We start from the raw sequence: 12,969 nt of genomic DNA, 5'->3' as shown, positions 1-12,969 counted from the left end.
ATTTTCCGTCAGCTAATTAATACAGCGCGCGTTCGTAATTTCGATTGTACATACTATGGAATTACAGATTCACAACACCGTTGTATGATTGCAGGAGTAACGATCGGCGAGGCGATGATGAGGCTTCAAAGTTACCGTTGATTCATTGGACATCCTGCAGGGCTATTCGTTTCCAGGATGAGCGCGCCGCTGCGGATTTTGGCTCTGATCAGCTTAGTCGCGCGAAATGTGGCTTGGCCGCAGGACCCCATTCCTAGACTGCACCTCAAACATCGTGAGTAATATTTAAACGTGAATATTCGCATGTAACGAACAATGCATCCTTTAACTAAAATGCGGCGGATGGCTTATATTCGCGTTCCCGCCTGGTGGTTGTTTTCGTTATTCATCTTTTAACTTCTCAATTAGAAATGTGATGAAAAGCTTTGTTCATTAAAAAAATAAAAAATGAGCGATCCATACTCATTTTTTAATTTTTTTAATGGATCTAATTCTATGGATCTGGCGTTTCCGTTTCTTTACTGCGGCTATATTGAATTATAAATGTCAGAAAGGCGGAAAATCGTATGTATTATATTCTTGCACCGTATGCCCGTATAAATTAATTTTCAAAATAAATAATTTAACGCTCTTGAATTAAAAATCAATTAAACAAAAACCATAGACCAATAAGAGCAAGCGCTGATTGGGTTTACGCAAATAATAATTAACAAACCAAATAGTTAATAAAATCTATTAAATAAACAGACGTTTCGGTCACGTTTTGGACCATTTTCAATGTGATAAATTTACAAATAAAAATGTTTCCGCTTGCATGAAGAACCCTAAGTACGCAATAATATCGCAAACACTGAATTTACATTCTGTCTACCAATTAATGCTTGCTCTTATTGGCTTATGTTTTTTGTTTAATTAGTTTTCCTTTGTGCCATCGTTCACGCTCGATAGTATAAATTAATACAATTTATCGAAAATTCGCATTTCGGCTGACGGATTAATAAATAACTGCAAATCACAATCGACTGTCATGAGATTTATCTTCATAAAATGTTGGAGTGGATTGAATTATGCGTTCGTTTAGTTAATGTGGAGCAAGGAAGAAGGGACATTTCGATATATATTTTTGCTGACCAATGCGAATGACGATGTACGAAGAGAGTAATCTCGACGTATATAGCGAGAAAGAAAAATTTACATCATTTCTCGCTTCTGAAACGTAGTATTTCAGTGTGGCTACGATCTGGCAGCCTCAAGATAATTCGGTAAAAGAAATTCTTTATGTTTACGAGCGCTCAGATTCGTCGCGTATCCATTAATCCGATATCGATCGCAAATGACATCTAAGTAACGCGCTTCGACAGCTGGTTGTTATTGGTCCCTGCCGATACCTGCCGCAAGATAACCTTCTCCTGGTTAAGCCAACGCCATCCCCGCCGTGGCGAATTGAATCGGAAGCTATCGCGGAATTAAGTGCCATTTAGCTGTTAATTTACCGCTCTATTCCCGATTTTAGTAGCAAAGCCGCTTAGCGGGAATTCGCGGCTAGAGATACAGTTGCCGGCTAAGCGTTAAGCTGGTCTCACGACGGTCGATCGAAAAGTACACGGAACGAGAAAGTAATTGGTACCGAGCAACAGCAGTAGAAGACTTCTCGATAGCTTTAGAAAATAGTCAACCTCGCAGACATCTATATAACAACCAGATTGCTGACTTGCACGAAATACATGGCTCCGCAAAATACGAAGAATTTCAAGTATAAGCGAGAACTTGTTTTTATAAATTTTATTTACAGCACAATTGCGATGTTACACATAGAGGAAAGGCATTAAGATCGATATACCATTACATAAGAGCTCTATAACCTTTTTAAAGATGTAAAATTAAAATTTATGTATGCAAACCAGCAATACTTTTCAATGAAAATATATTATATTTTATGAAAATTATTACAAATTTGCAATCTTGCGATTAATTATTTTTTAACATATTCGCCAGCGGTTTTGAGGCGAAACTCTTAGCTGAGCACCGCATACAATTTTCAAAAGTCTCAGCTAAACATTTTGAAATGACGTAAGACTACGTTACTGATATTCTAAAAAATTTGAAATGACATAGGATTACCTTACTGATATTCTAAAAAATTTGAAATGACATAGGATTACGTTACCAGTTGCGAATGTGTTAAGTTATCTGAGGATTGACGTTTCTAGAAATTAAACCATAAACAGATATATCTATAATACTTATAAGAAATTACAAACGAATAAAATTAAAAAACCGAAATTAAATTATTTATTATTTTATTTTGTAACTTTATTATATTATATTATTTTGTACATTTATAATATATCCATACATCTCTTTAATTTTATATATTTTTGAAAACTTGAAAAATTTTACTATATATATATGTTGTTCTTTTGTTGTGTATATTATATATTATTATGTATATTATTATGTGAAAAGGAATAATTTCTTCTTTCCAACCATCTTAAACGAACAAACAAGAAAAATATAGGAAAACCATTTACCGGTAACTTCAACTATATTCTGTGAAATATTTCACAGCAAATCTCAGATATGTCGGTTTACAGAACAATCTAATTTTAACTTTTCTTACGTGGCTCAGTGACAAAGAATAAAGATTGGTATAAGATCCAAAGTTAAAAAGTTCAAAACTCACACTATGAAATCGTATTATTGTTGAATAAATTACCGCTGGTCCATTATTTTAATTTTCACAAAAATATAGTTCAACCAAAACTTCAACACAATGAAAAATCAGATTACGCAAATAACACAACCAAACACGCTTGCAAATTGTCAGTTTATTTCCAATTACTGTACACAGTAGGCGAAATTCATGTTCTATTCGATAGAATTTAATACTTTATAGATGAGAAACATGAATATGTCGGTTTGCCATATTTATGTCAGTTTCGATGCCTTTCCTCTACTATTTATCAGTATAGTGGCCATAGATTGAGATATATTTATGCCACCGTTCTGGAAACTTCTTGAATCCTTCGAATTATCTTAACAGTTTGCGATATCTAATTAGGGTTTGCAGAAGTTCATGGCTGCCAAGCGTAACGTTCATTTTCCACACACGGTCTTTTTCTTCTCGGAATTATTTTATCCAATCATCCATGATTCATTCTAAAAATGTGCTTTAAGTCTAATCAAAATTTCAGAAGGCTTAACTCTTTTATTTGTGAGAGATTTGATAATAATTTGTTATGCTGTTCTGCACAGACATATAATTTCTTGTTCAGACATCGATGATGGCACCTGACTGATGAAGTTAAGAAGGCTCCAATCGGTATAGACGCAAGCTTAAACATGTCTACACTTATCACAGTATGCACAGCAACACAGATTTATCATCACAAGAAAAGAAACTAAATTCTCATTATTTGTTTATATTATATATGAAATATATAATACTATATATATTATATATGAAATACCCTCGTATGTATAGAATTCGTGTAAGGACCCTTACAGAAATTTATTACTGCTAAGCTGGTAATTAATTACTTATTTTGAATATTTAAAATACTGTTGTTTTTAATGATTAAATTATAGAGTTGGCAGTGATTCCAAATATTTCAGTGCTTAAAGTTGCAGTGATTAAATACTGCCTTATCATTAATATGAATAATGCTTATTTAAGTAACAGCGCAATAGTGATGAAATATACCCTTACAGAAATTTAATATTGAGAATTACTGAATTTGCAGTGATTAAATATTGAGAAAATAGTTGAAGTGTAGTAGATAGTAAGTATCATCAAACAAGTGTTCCGGTAGCAGAAGGTCTAGGATGCCTGGCTGTTAATTAGAGGTAGCTCAAGTTCAAGATTAACCTATGTCTGTTTATGTTTTCCTTCTTTTTTTTATTACTTTTATTATTTTTTCCTTTTATATTATTAATATTAATAAAAAATACATACAATCTTTTTATGTATATAATTTGAAATATATTAACTAATAATGAAGTAATGGCCAAATAATTACTGAAATACTGCAAGTATTTAATCATTAAATTGTAAATTCATTAGTAATTCGTAGTATTAAATTTCTGTAAGGGGAATACACGAAAGTTATGTGTAATTAATTGAATGTCATGTAGGCCTATGCTATAGGTTGTATATATATACATTCAACCTAGATATACGTAATCTTAACGCAACGCATGCTTTTCCTTCCCATGTGCAATATATAATTTTTGGCATCCTCGCGGAAACAAAAAGGTCTAGTCGTTATATCTGATATCTATAATAAACACTCATTGCGTATGTCTGTTGGGGATATAAGTTATTTTAACTTGTCGCTCAAATGAACGAGTAGAATGAAAATCCTGCGATTGATGCGATATAAATCGCATGGTCATAATGAACACTTTTCATTTAGTGGTATAAATTGACACAAACATCATCCTATCTTTATTACTCAGCGAATATAGAATAACATAACGATATCATACATGAATGTTTGAGATATGAAAATAAATCAACAGAGATTTCATAGTACCAAAATATATGTTTTTTCCAAGAATTTTTGAATTTGTCCAACAGTTGATAAACTTATAACGATATTTTACGATATACAACCATAAAAATAGGAACGATTCCATGTAACTTAATTTTTGTGTTTGCGCGTTTGTGTTTTTAGCACGGCGAATTAAAACGCTATTTACGCCTCTCGTCTTTTCAAAGTGGGTTTGAATTGCAAAAGAGTATTAAATCCCGTCTATCACGATACGTCTCCATAACGGATTGTATCGTATATTCGTACATGAAGTTTATCGAGAAAAGAAAAATACGTCTCATCCAACTCGATGTCAGCAGGGACGTGTTCTTTCGTTGGCCGGGAACCGTAACGAAATAAGTATTGTTGGTCCGTCGCAAAAGTAATTATCTAATTATTGGTGAATTTTCGCACCTTCCCTGCGAGGCTCAATAATGATCCATTACTGAATTTGGTGCGACGCGCGCCACAGGCGCCTTTTTGCGAGAGTAGCGGAATTTAATAAAATGTAGCCACACTTTCACCGCGCTATTTTATAGATTTATCGAGTTACCAAATTGACGCTAGCCGGCCTTTCAAGGTATACATAGGCGTCCAATTAAAATTAATCGAATTAATCAATCGGAGTGTCGATAGTCACATTTCATGCGCCAACCAACCGCGAATTTATCACGCGCGCACACTATTATACCTATGGCGACCGATCATTTTCAGTTCTTCTATATAAATCCTTTTTGCGCTATAACGCGCTTAATGTATATTTACACGAAGATAAAAGGAAAAAAAGGTACACACATGTGACGATAATTCCATTATCACTCTGCGCAATTGTGTTAAATGTACGCTCGCGACTTTATGATGTGTGATGTGAATATCTAAGATATCCAGATATAAATATTCTATAATATCCTAATACGCCGTAATACCAACATCATGAAAAGTTTTATTATTATTAGCACAATGCTCGACGGATTAATTATTCATTTGTTAATTCACTACAGAGTTAAGCAACGCCAGTGATACTGTGAATCCAGAATTCATATATCGATATTAAGAAATTAATTCACTGTCGTGCTATATATACCGTATATGCTTGTAAATTTTCGATTCAATTAGTCAAATTTCTCTTAACCAGGCGTCTCCGGTTTAAAAAATGTCATAGTCTCAATATTTTATTAGCGTGTTTTACATATTAAAATATTCTCAGGAATATTTTTAACGAATGACTCACACGTTTTTGGACATCCTGTGTACACATACGATATACAGATTGAGATACAGAGAATTGAAATTTACAAACGTCAATTGCAGGTGAGTCTTTCTCCCGCCGAAAACGACAGTAGATTTAAACGGACACATTTATTAAGCTGCAAACAATGAAAATTGAATGGAATGAAGGTGTTTCTTCGGGAATTCAAACGTCGAAATTAAAAATAAATGACAAAATTTTACCCCTCTTCCACCTCGTGTAAACTATAATAAAATTTTAATTAGGGGATTAGAGTTACCGAGGGAAAGATGGAAACATGACATAGATGGAAACAGATAAAGATAGAGAAGAAGAAACTCACCGGCGGAAATTGACAACTACACGAAAATGTGACGGTGGTGTTTGATTAGATTTTCGTCAAGGGAGAGATTGACCCCTGGATAGATCAAAGAATACGCTGGCCAACAATTTTCGCCGGACTGACCCACTTACAATCTCTACGAAGTTACAAGATATAAAGAAGTCCATCCGACCGGCTTCTGCCCAGCCGCGGGAAAACTTACTGGAAATTTATTCAAAACGACCGACTCCCCTGAGTTTCTCGAATAGCCGAAAAAATTGGTTAATGCAAACGCGTGGAGGCGGTGTAGATAAGAGGAGCGTGCGCTATCCGCTCGGTAGATCGCGCGCTTATCACAGGTAATCTCCGACGCTGAGGCGGTTAAGCCACGTGACTTAATTTCCATTTTCCATGCGAAGAAGAGGGATGGAGANGGGGGGGGGGGGGAGAAGGCGCAAAAATCGTGAGAAACGACGGCCCGACGTGGCGAGGCGAGGCGCGGCGACAGGAAACGGTTGTCATCCTCCTGAATCGCGGCGACCTCAACTATTCTGCCCTGCCGGAGAGGTCGAGTCGAGCGCATTCCATGCGGCGGGTAGTCAGCCGGCGACTTTCATATACACGAGCCATCGGCTAGGCGTGTATTCACGCGTTGTCAACGGCCGGCCAATTCAAAGGCACTTCCACGCGATGTGAGCACCCTTTCGACCGCACCTGTGGATTTGGTTGTCTCGTGGCGCGAACATACCCCCAAAACGGATAGACCGATCAGGCTAAACATAGACGTGGCCGCGCGCACCGCGCCGTGTTATAGAAGCGTGAAGACGAGCAAGGAGAGCTTAAATGGGCAGGTTTTGCAGCGCGCATCGCAATGGTGCCAGCCGTACGGGCCGTTCGTGAAATACCGTCGTCCATACGTGTGAATACGCACCTTTGTTTTATTCGCCGGCCAAAGTGCTATTCGTTTTCCGAAAGGGGCATCCTCCAATCGCCGTTATCGTCACCATTGCCGTTATTCTTAAGTCAAAGATTGTTTTCAGAGAATACCTCTTTCGATGTTATTATTGACGTTTCTCGAAGTAACTTGACACGAAATCTCGATGTTACTTTGACGTTATTACACAGAAAAACAAATATGTTTGAAATAACGTGACATGTTTAGTTAAACCTGTTTTTGTAAAACTAAATAAAATTTTTTCTGTGTAATTATCATAATCAAGTAGTCTAATATGCAGCCGGGTCATTTATGTGTAATACTATGTAGAGTTTTTCGTTAATATGTGTGTAACAATAAATATCTGGTTATTATGACTACGTAAAAAGGAACATAGATATTAGGTGGATACATTGCGAAATATAATTTTATTAACTGACATAAATAGTACGAGTGGCTAATCAAATGACAGCAATTATCTTACTTAATATCTTGCTCAATATCTTACATATATGAATCTCAACATTCGCCTTGATATTGTGTGCGTGTGTGTGTATGTGTGTAGTTATACTATATATAATATAACATACAACATATTTATCAGTTGAGGAAGCAGCGGAATAAGGTAAATGACTCACGATCTGAAAGTTTCACGATCGATCCCACCGTAGTAGGAGTGTTTTTCAAGTAAAATATACCATCGAATCAATTGAATGGTTAATTTTAGATAATAATATATCATCACATACTAACACCTTAAAAAAACTTTAATAAAATTTCTAATCGGAAATATGAGTATAATTTTGTTATTCTTTCGCATATTCTCCAATTAAATTAAAAATAATTTTGTTATTCTTTCGCATATTCTGTCTGGTTACCTTAAAAAAATTATGTGAATCGTTCATATTCTACCGAAAATAATGTGCTTAATATATCCATATTTCAGATCGATTCCACCATTCTTTTTTTCGTATAAGAACTGTATGTAAATAGTATTTTATATATAAATGGCCTATAGATAATTGTAGTATCATCAAATAATAAAAACCTATTTTTATTATTTTCAAGGTATTACAATTGTCAACCCCCCCCCCCCCCCCTCTCTCTTTCTCTCCCCTTCCTTCTCTTGAACTTTTAATTCTTAATTTTAATGTTATCTTGAAACTATAAATACTATCGATATTTCGATTATTAAATTCATGTAAGTGTTTAAAACTTGTTTAGAAAAAACGGCGTAAAACAGCGAAAATGGATTTCTGAAATGATGTTCATCATCATCATAGTCAAAATAAGAATAAATTATATCATTAGGATCGTATTTATTTTACTATCTTAGCTTTTGCTATGTTGTTAAACATAAAATGGAGTCAAAATTTCGACTCGAGAATGTCTTCCACATCGGGCCATACGTTTAATCGATCTGATCGCATTGCGTTTTCTTATGGTTTGAAGAGTCTTACCATTGAATGTTCGAGTGATCACGCGATAAATTGGAATGTCGTTAGGAGTGAAGCCCGGTTTGAAATTAGGTGGAAAGTAAGGTTTCGTTGTTTATTTGTATATTCGCAGCACCTTTCGGCTTTCCTCTTCGATCGATTACGCGGTTCGCGGGCTTTCACACCTTTCTGTATTTTTGTTACGGAAAGCGACGGTTTTAGTTTTCGGCGAAGAATAACGTTACGAACGTATCGAATCTATTGCTGAATGTCACGTATTCGCCGATCGAGTCGCGTGAATTTTTACGCGCTAATTTATCGTAAAAGGGTCACGAGAGTAATAATCATTCGTTTCCGAACGTCCAAATTGATTTGCGGCCACGTGTCTCCGGACTTTAATGTCTGTTAACGATTTTGATGCCCACGCCGGAGAGCAAAAACAAGAGGGAGATTTACGTTTATTACTTGGAGTCCGATGAACGTGTACAATGTGTTACGACGTGCACGCGCACAGTTTTATCACCTTACGATAAAATCTGTCACCGTGGAGCCGGGAAGGTTTGAGAAAGAGAGAGAGAGAGAAAGTTACTTGAAAATTTACTCGAATCCGCCGGCCAAAAAATCGCACCGAGGTCATCACGGCTGCGATAGTCGGCCTGTCGGTCACATTTGCTCGTAAACAAAGATACAATCGATAATTTCCAGCAATTCGTGAAAATGACGGGTTTTTGGGAGTTTATCCGACCAGAAGACAGAGAGAGAGAGAGAGAGAGAGAGAGAATCGCACGACCGTAGCAGACGAGACAGCCCGGCATGGCGCGGGGGTTAACGACCGTTGGAAATCCCGTCGGCGGATCCGCCTCGAAGCTTTTGACGCGGATCAAATATTGGCGTGTGTCCTGTCGATCGGCTCACTCGCGCCGCGCCGCGTCGTGCCGCGCCGCACCACGCTACGCCGCGCCGCGGCCCGCTTTGGTAAATCCTATTGAGTATTCAATTACGGTAGAAGCGCGCACGGGGTGTACGTACATACGTAGTTGGCCGATCGGTTGGTCGATCGGTTGGTCGAGCGACGGCCGACTCGCTCGAGATGAAATTGAACGCTCTCTCTCACGGCGTATACCTGCCTCGTCACAAATACCTGCGTTATGCTGCATAGCCATAGATGCATTTTTCAGAGATGCATTTTCCGTAAGATCGAAGTTCTCTCGCGTTCGCGGCAGTATCGTAACATACCGTGTTATGTGTGTCTTATCATAACAAGGTATGAATATCTAGACGAACCGTGTGCCGTTAATTCCAGCAAGAGATTTGGCGATGCTCTCAAATTTGAAATCTAAATTGTACATTTCAAAATGGCCGACCCAGTATGACGGATGTCTAAATGTTCGAAAAGTAGAATAATCGCTATATTAAAAAAAAAATGATACGATTAAGTTGATACACAGTATCTAAAAATTTGTCACCCCTGAATTCGAATGTAATATAAAAATTCCAAAATTTAAAGTGGCGATTACTCCGAGTAAACACCAATTATCAGTAACGTAACATTAATGATATAATTTCCCGCTCAACAATGTAACTCTGTTTTATAATACACGCGTTATATTGCATTTACATTATTGTGAAATTACATTAGTGAGAAATTATAGCATTGATGTTGTTATATTACTATGTGTTTACTGAGACAATATCGGAAAAATGGTTCTCTGAAAATAGTTTTATGAAATTTTGTTTCGTGCTTTTCAACGCTTTCTTGGATTTCGAAAATTTGAAATTCGTAATTGTGAACACAATATAGTTTTCACAATTGTGAATACAATATAGAGGTCAAAAAATTGTTCAAACGCCAGAACATACACACATTTTTACCCACCTCAGATCCGCCGTCTTGAATTTTGATATTTTGAAGTTAGATTGGAATTTAGTAACTTCAGAAACCTTTGGAAGTGAAGTTTCACACATTAAGTGATTTTTTGAAATTTGCGGACGGCCATATTGGAAATGTTAACTGTTGAGATTTTTCAATTCCGAGACTAGAATTGGAAAAGTGAGACCAACATCTTTTAGAAACTATAGATTTCATATTTTATTGTTCAATTTCATTATTCCTATTATAGAGAAAACCCCCGACCTGAAAAGGTTAATCTGCCTACCTGTATATACATGCCGCGGCTATGTTCCCGGCTTGTCCGGTCGCACGTGCGATCGAGACACGAATAATATCTCGAAGACGAGCTATGTAGGTTAACCACGTCGCTTACGTCGCTACGACGACGAAGGAAGCCGTACACACTCGACTGGCTCTCGTTGGGAGTAAGCTCGTTAGGACTCGGAAGAACTTTGTTAAGCTCCGAGACCGCGTCAACGACAATGGCCAACGTCTGCGCGCGCTCAAGTCCGTTCCGTTCCCGTTATGTTACGCCGCGATGTGCGGCGCGTTAAGGTCGCGCTTCACACGGAAACGTCAGAAATCTCCGCGTCGAAGGTAACGATCCGACGTCCGCACGAGTCTGCGGTTCGCGCGAGAGAAATCACGACGGACATCGCACGTACTATCGCCGGCCAATCACGCTCGTTCTCGACCTGGTTTCGCACACGATTCTACCCGGAGGTCACTCGGACTCACTTCACGACTCGTCTCATTGTCGTTCTGAACGCTTCGTGTGAACGCGGCCTAAGCGGAAAATCGCATCGGCGACGAGACGAGCGCAATCGGCGGCTGCACACCGACGATCGGCGAAGCTTGAATTATTCACTGGGCGTTCGGGAGATATTCGGCGGGCTTCGACTTGGCTTGAAGTTCGCTAAGTAGCGTAAATGTACCGTAAACGATAGCCTGATATATACGGTATGCATCCTCTCTGTTGTCGAAGCCGAGCGAATCATTACCGACGGCTAACGCGCAAATCCATCTTACGATGAGTGGAATGAGTGAGCGAGTGAATGAACAGGTGAGTGAGTGAGTGAGTAAGTGAGTGAATGAATGAATGAATGAATGAATGAATGAATGAATTACCGCATGGTGGAGCAGCGCCAAATTTATTTCTGCCGAATTGAGCTAAATCGTTTAGCTGAATTAGCCGCGGAAATGTAAATTTTTATTGTACATTGCTGGCTCTCCTCTCCACCCTTTCACTCGCTTTCCCGTTTTTTCGTCTCATTTCCTTTTCTACGCTTTCTTCTCTTTTTTCCCCTATAGCCTCCCTATTTTTTTTCCACAACGTCGAATTCACTTGGCGGTTATAATGGGCCCTGCAATTTTTACTAAGTGAAATAGCATTTCCTCTTTATTACGCATTTTTTCTCGATAATGTGGTGAATGTAACGATTATCGCTGCGTATATTCTTTTCATACATCTATTTTATTTTCTTTCCATTACTATTTAAAAATGTAGCATCTTTCGATTGTAACACCTTTCGAGATGTAGTCTCTTTTTCTTTTTCTCTTCCGGCATAATACATTGTTCATAATTTTGCATTATCAATTTCGCTAATAATTTCGCTTTCAATTTGACCGTTAATCTTACAAATAATTGTTGGCTATAGTCCTAGATATAAATAGAGAAGCGTTATTGGCCCGAGCAGAAATATGTCTAGCAGATTAGATTTCAAGACTAGTAGCTAGATAATAATGAATAAGTTTTCTAGCCAGTCACTAGCTCGTGACTAGCTAAATATTTCTAATCAATCTTTAATTGTCTAGTCATTAGATAGAAAATATGGTAGATAGCGCTATCTTTCTAAAATATACAGTCTAGTTACTATCTCGCCATTAGCAGGATTATCTTAGTCAGCACATTAAAATTATAGTTATGTTACAATATCAAATCCTGTATAATCACTATCTAGTAGCAAAGTGTTGTAAATCCTACATAGAAATTGAACGTCAAGATTATCTAATAGCTATACCAATTACGTAGACAGTGACTAGACGAAAAAGATTACATAATAACGACATGGAAAACCATCAATATATCTTGAATAGAAATTGAGTATCTGGATTGTCTAGTAAATATGTTAATTGCATAGACAGTGAGTAGATGAACAAAATTACACGGTAACGTGATAGAAAACTATCAATCTTAATCAGTCTTTAAATATTTTTAATCATATAACTGCTATCATCTAGTCATTAGATTGAAAATATGGTAGTAGATATGACGCTATCTTTTCTAAAATATACAATCTAGCTATTATTTCGCCACTAGCAGGATTATATTAGTCAGCACATCGAAATTAAAATTACGTTGCAATATCAAACTCTGTTTAGTAATTGTTTAATAGCAACATATTATAAATCCTAAATCTCGAAATTAGATGTTAAAATTGTCTAACCATTAAATAGTAAGTTTGGGTATAGACAATGATGTAAAACACAAATTTACTATTTAATGGGCTAGACAATTCTGACATTCAATTTCTATTCAGGATTGCTATGTTGTTACTAGACAGTTACTAGACTGAGTTTGATATTCAATTTCCATTAAGGATTTACCGAGTTTTCTATCTCGTTA

The 12,969-nt window shown here is 37.0% G+C and overlaps 1 protein-coding gene across 1 annotated transcript in view; it reads left to right on the top strand.

Annotated features, from left to right (window-relative positions):
- Positions 1 to 12,969, top strand: part of LOC106749151 (semaphorin-1A-like) — a 429,541-nt gene that overhangs the window by 112,552 nt on the left and 304,020 nt on the right. Inside the window, exon 2 of the mRNA XM_014628311.1 lies at positions 95 to 274. Within this exon, the coding sequence (XP_014483797.1) occupies positions 178 to 274 (97 nt within the window). The 5' untranslated portion in view covers positions 95 to 177. The remainder of the gene's footprint in view (positions 1 to 94; positions 275 to 12,969) is intronic.

This window comes from Dinoponera quadriceps, unplaced genomic scaffold (genome assembly GCF_001313825.1).
Source record: "Dinoponera quadriceps isolate SergipeBrazil2010 unplaced genomic scaffold, ASM131382v1 scaffold3415, whole genome shotgun sequence".
NCBI lineage: Eukaryota > Metazoa > Arthropoda > Insecta > Hymenoptera > Formicidae > Dinoponera > Dinoponera quadriceps.
Note: the sequence above shows the minus strand (reverse complement) of the source record. Positions and strands in the feature narration are given on the sequence as shown.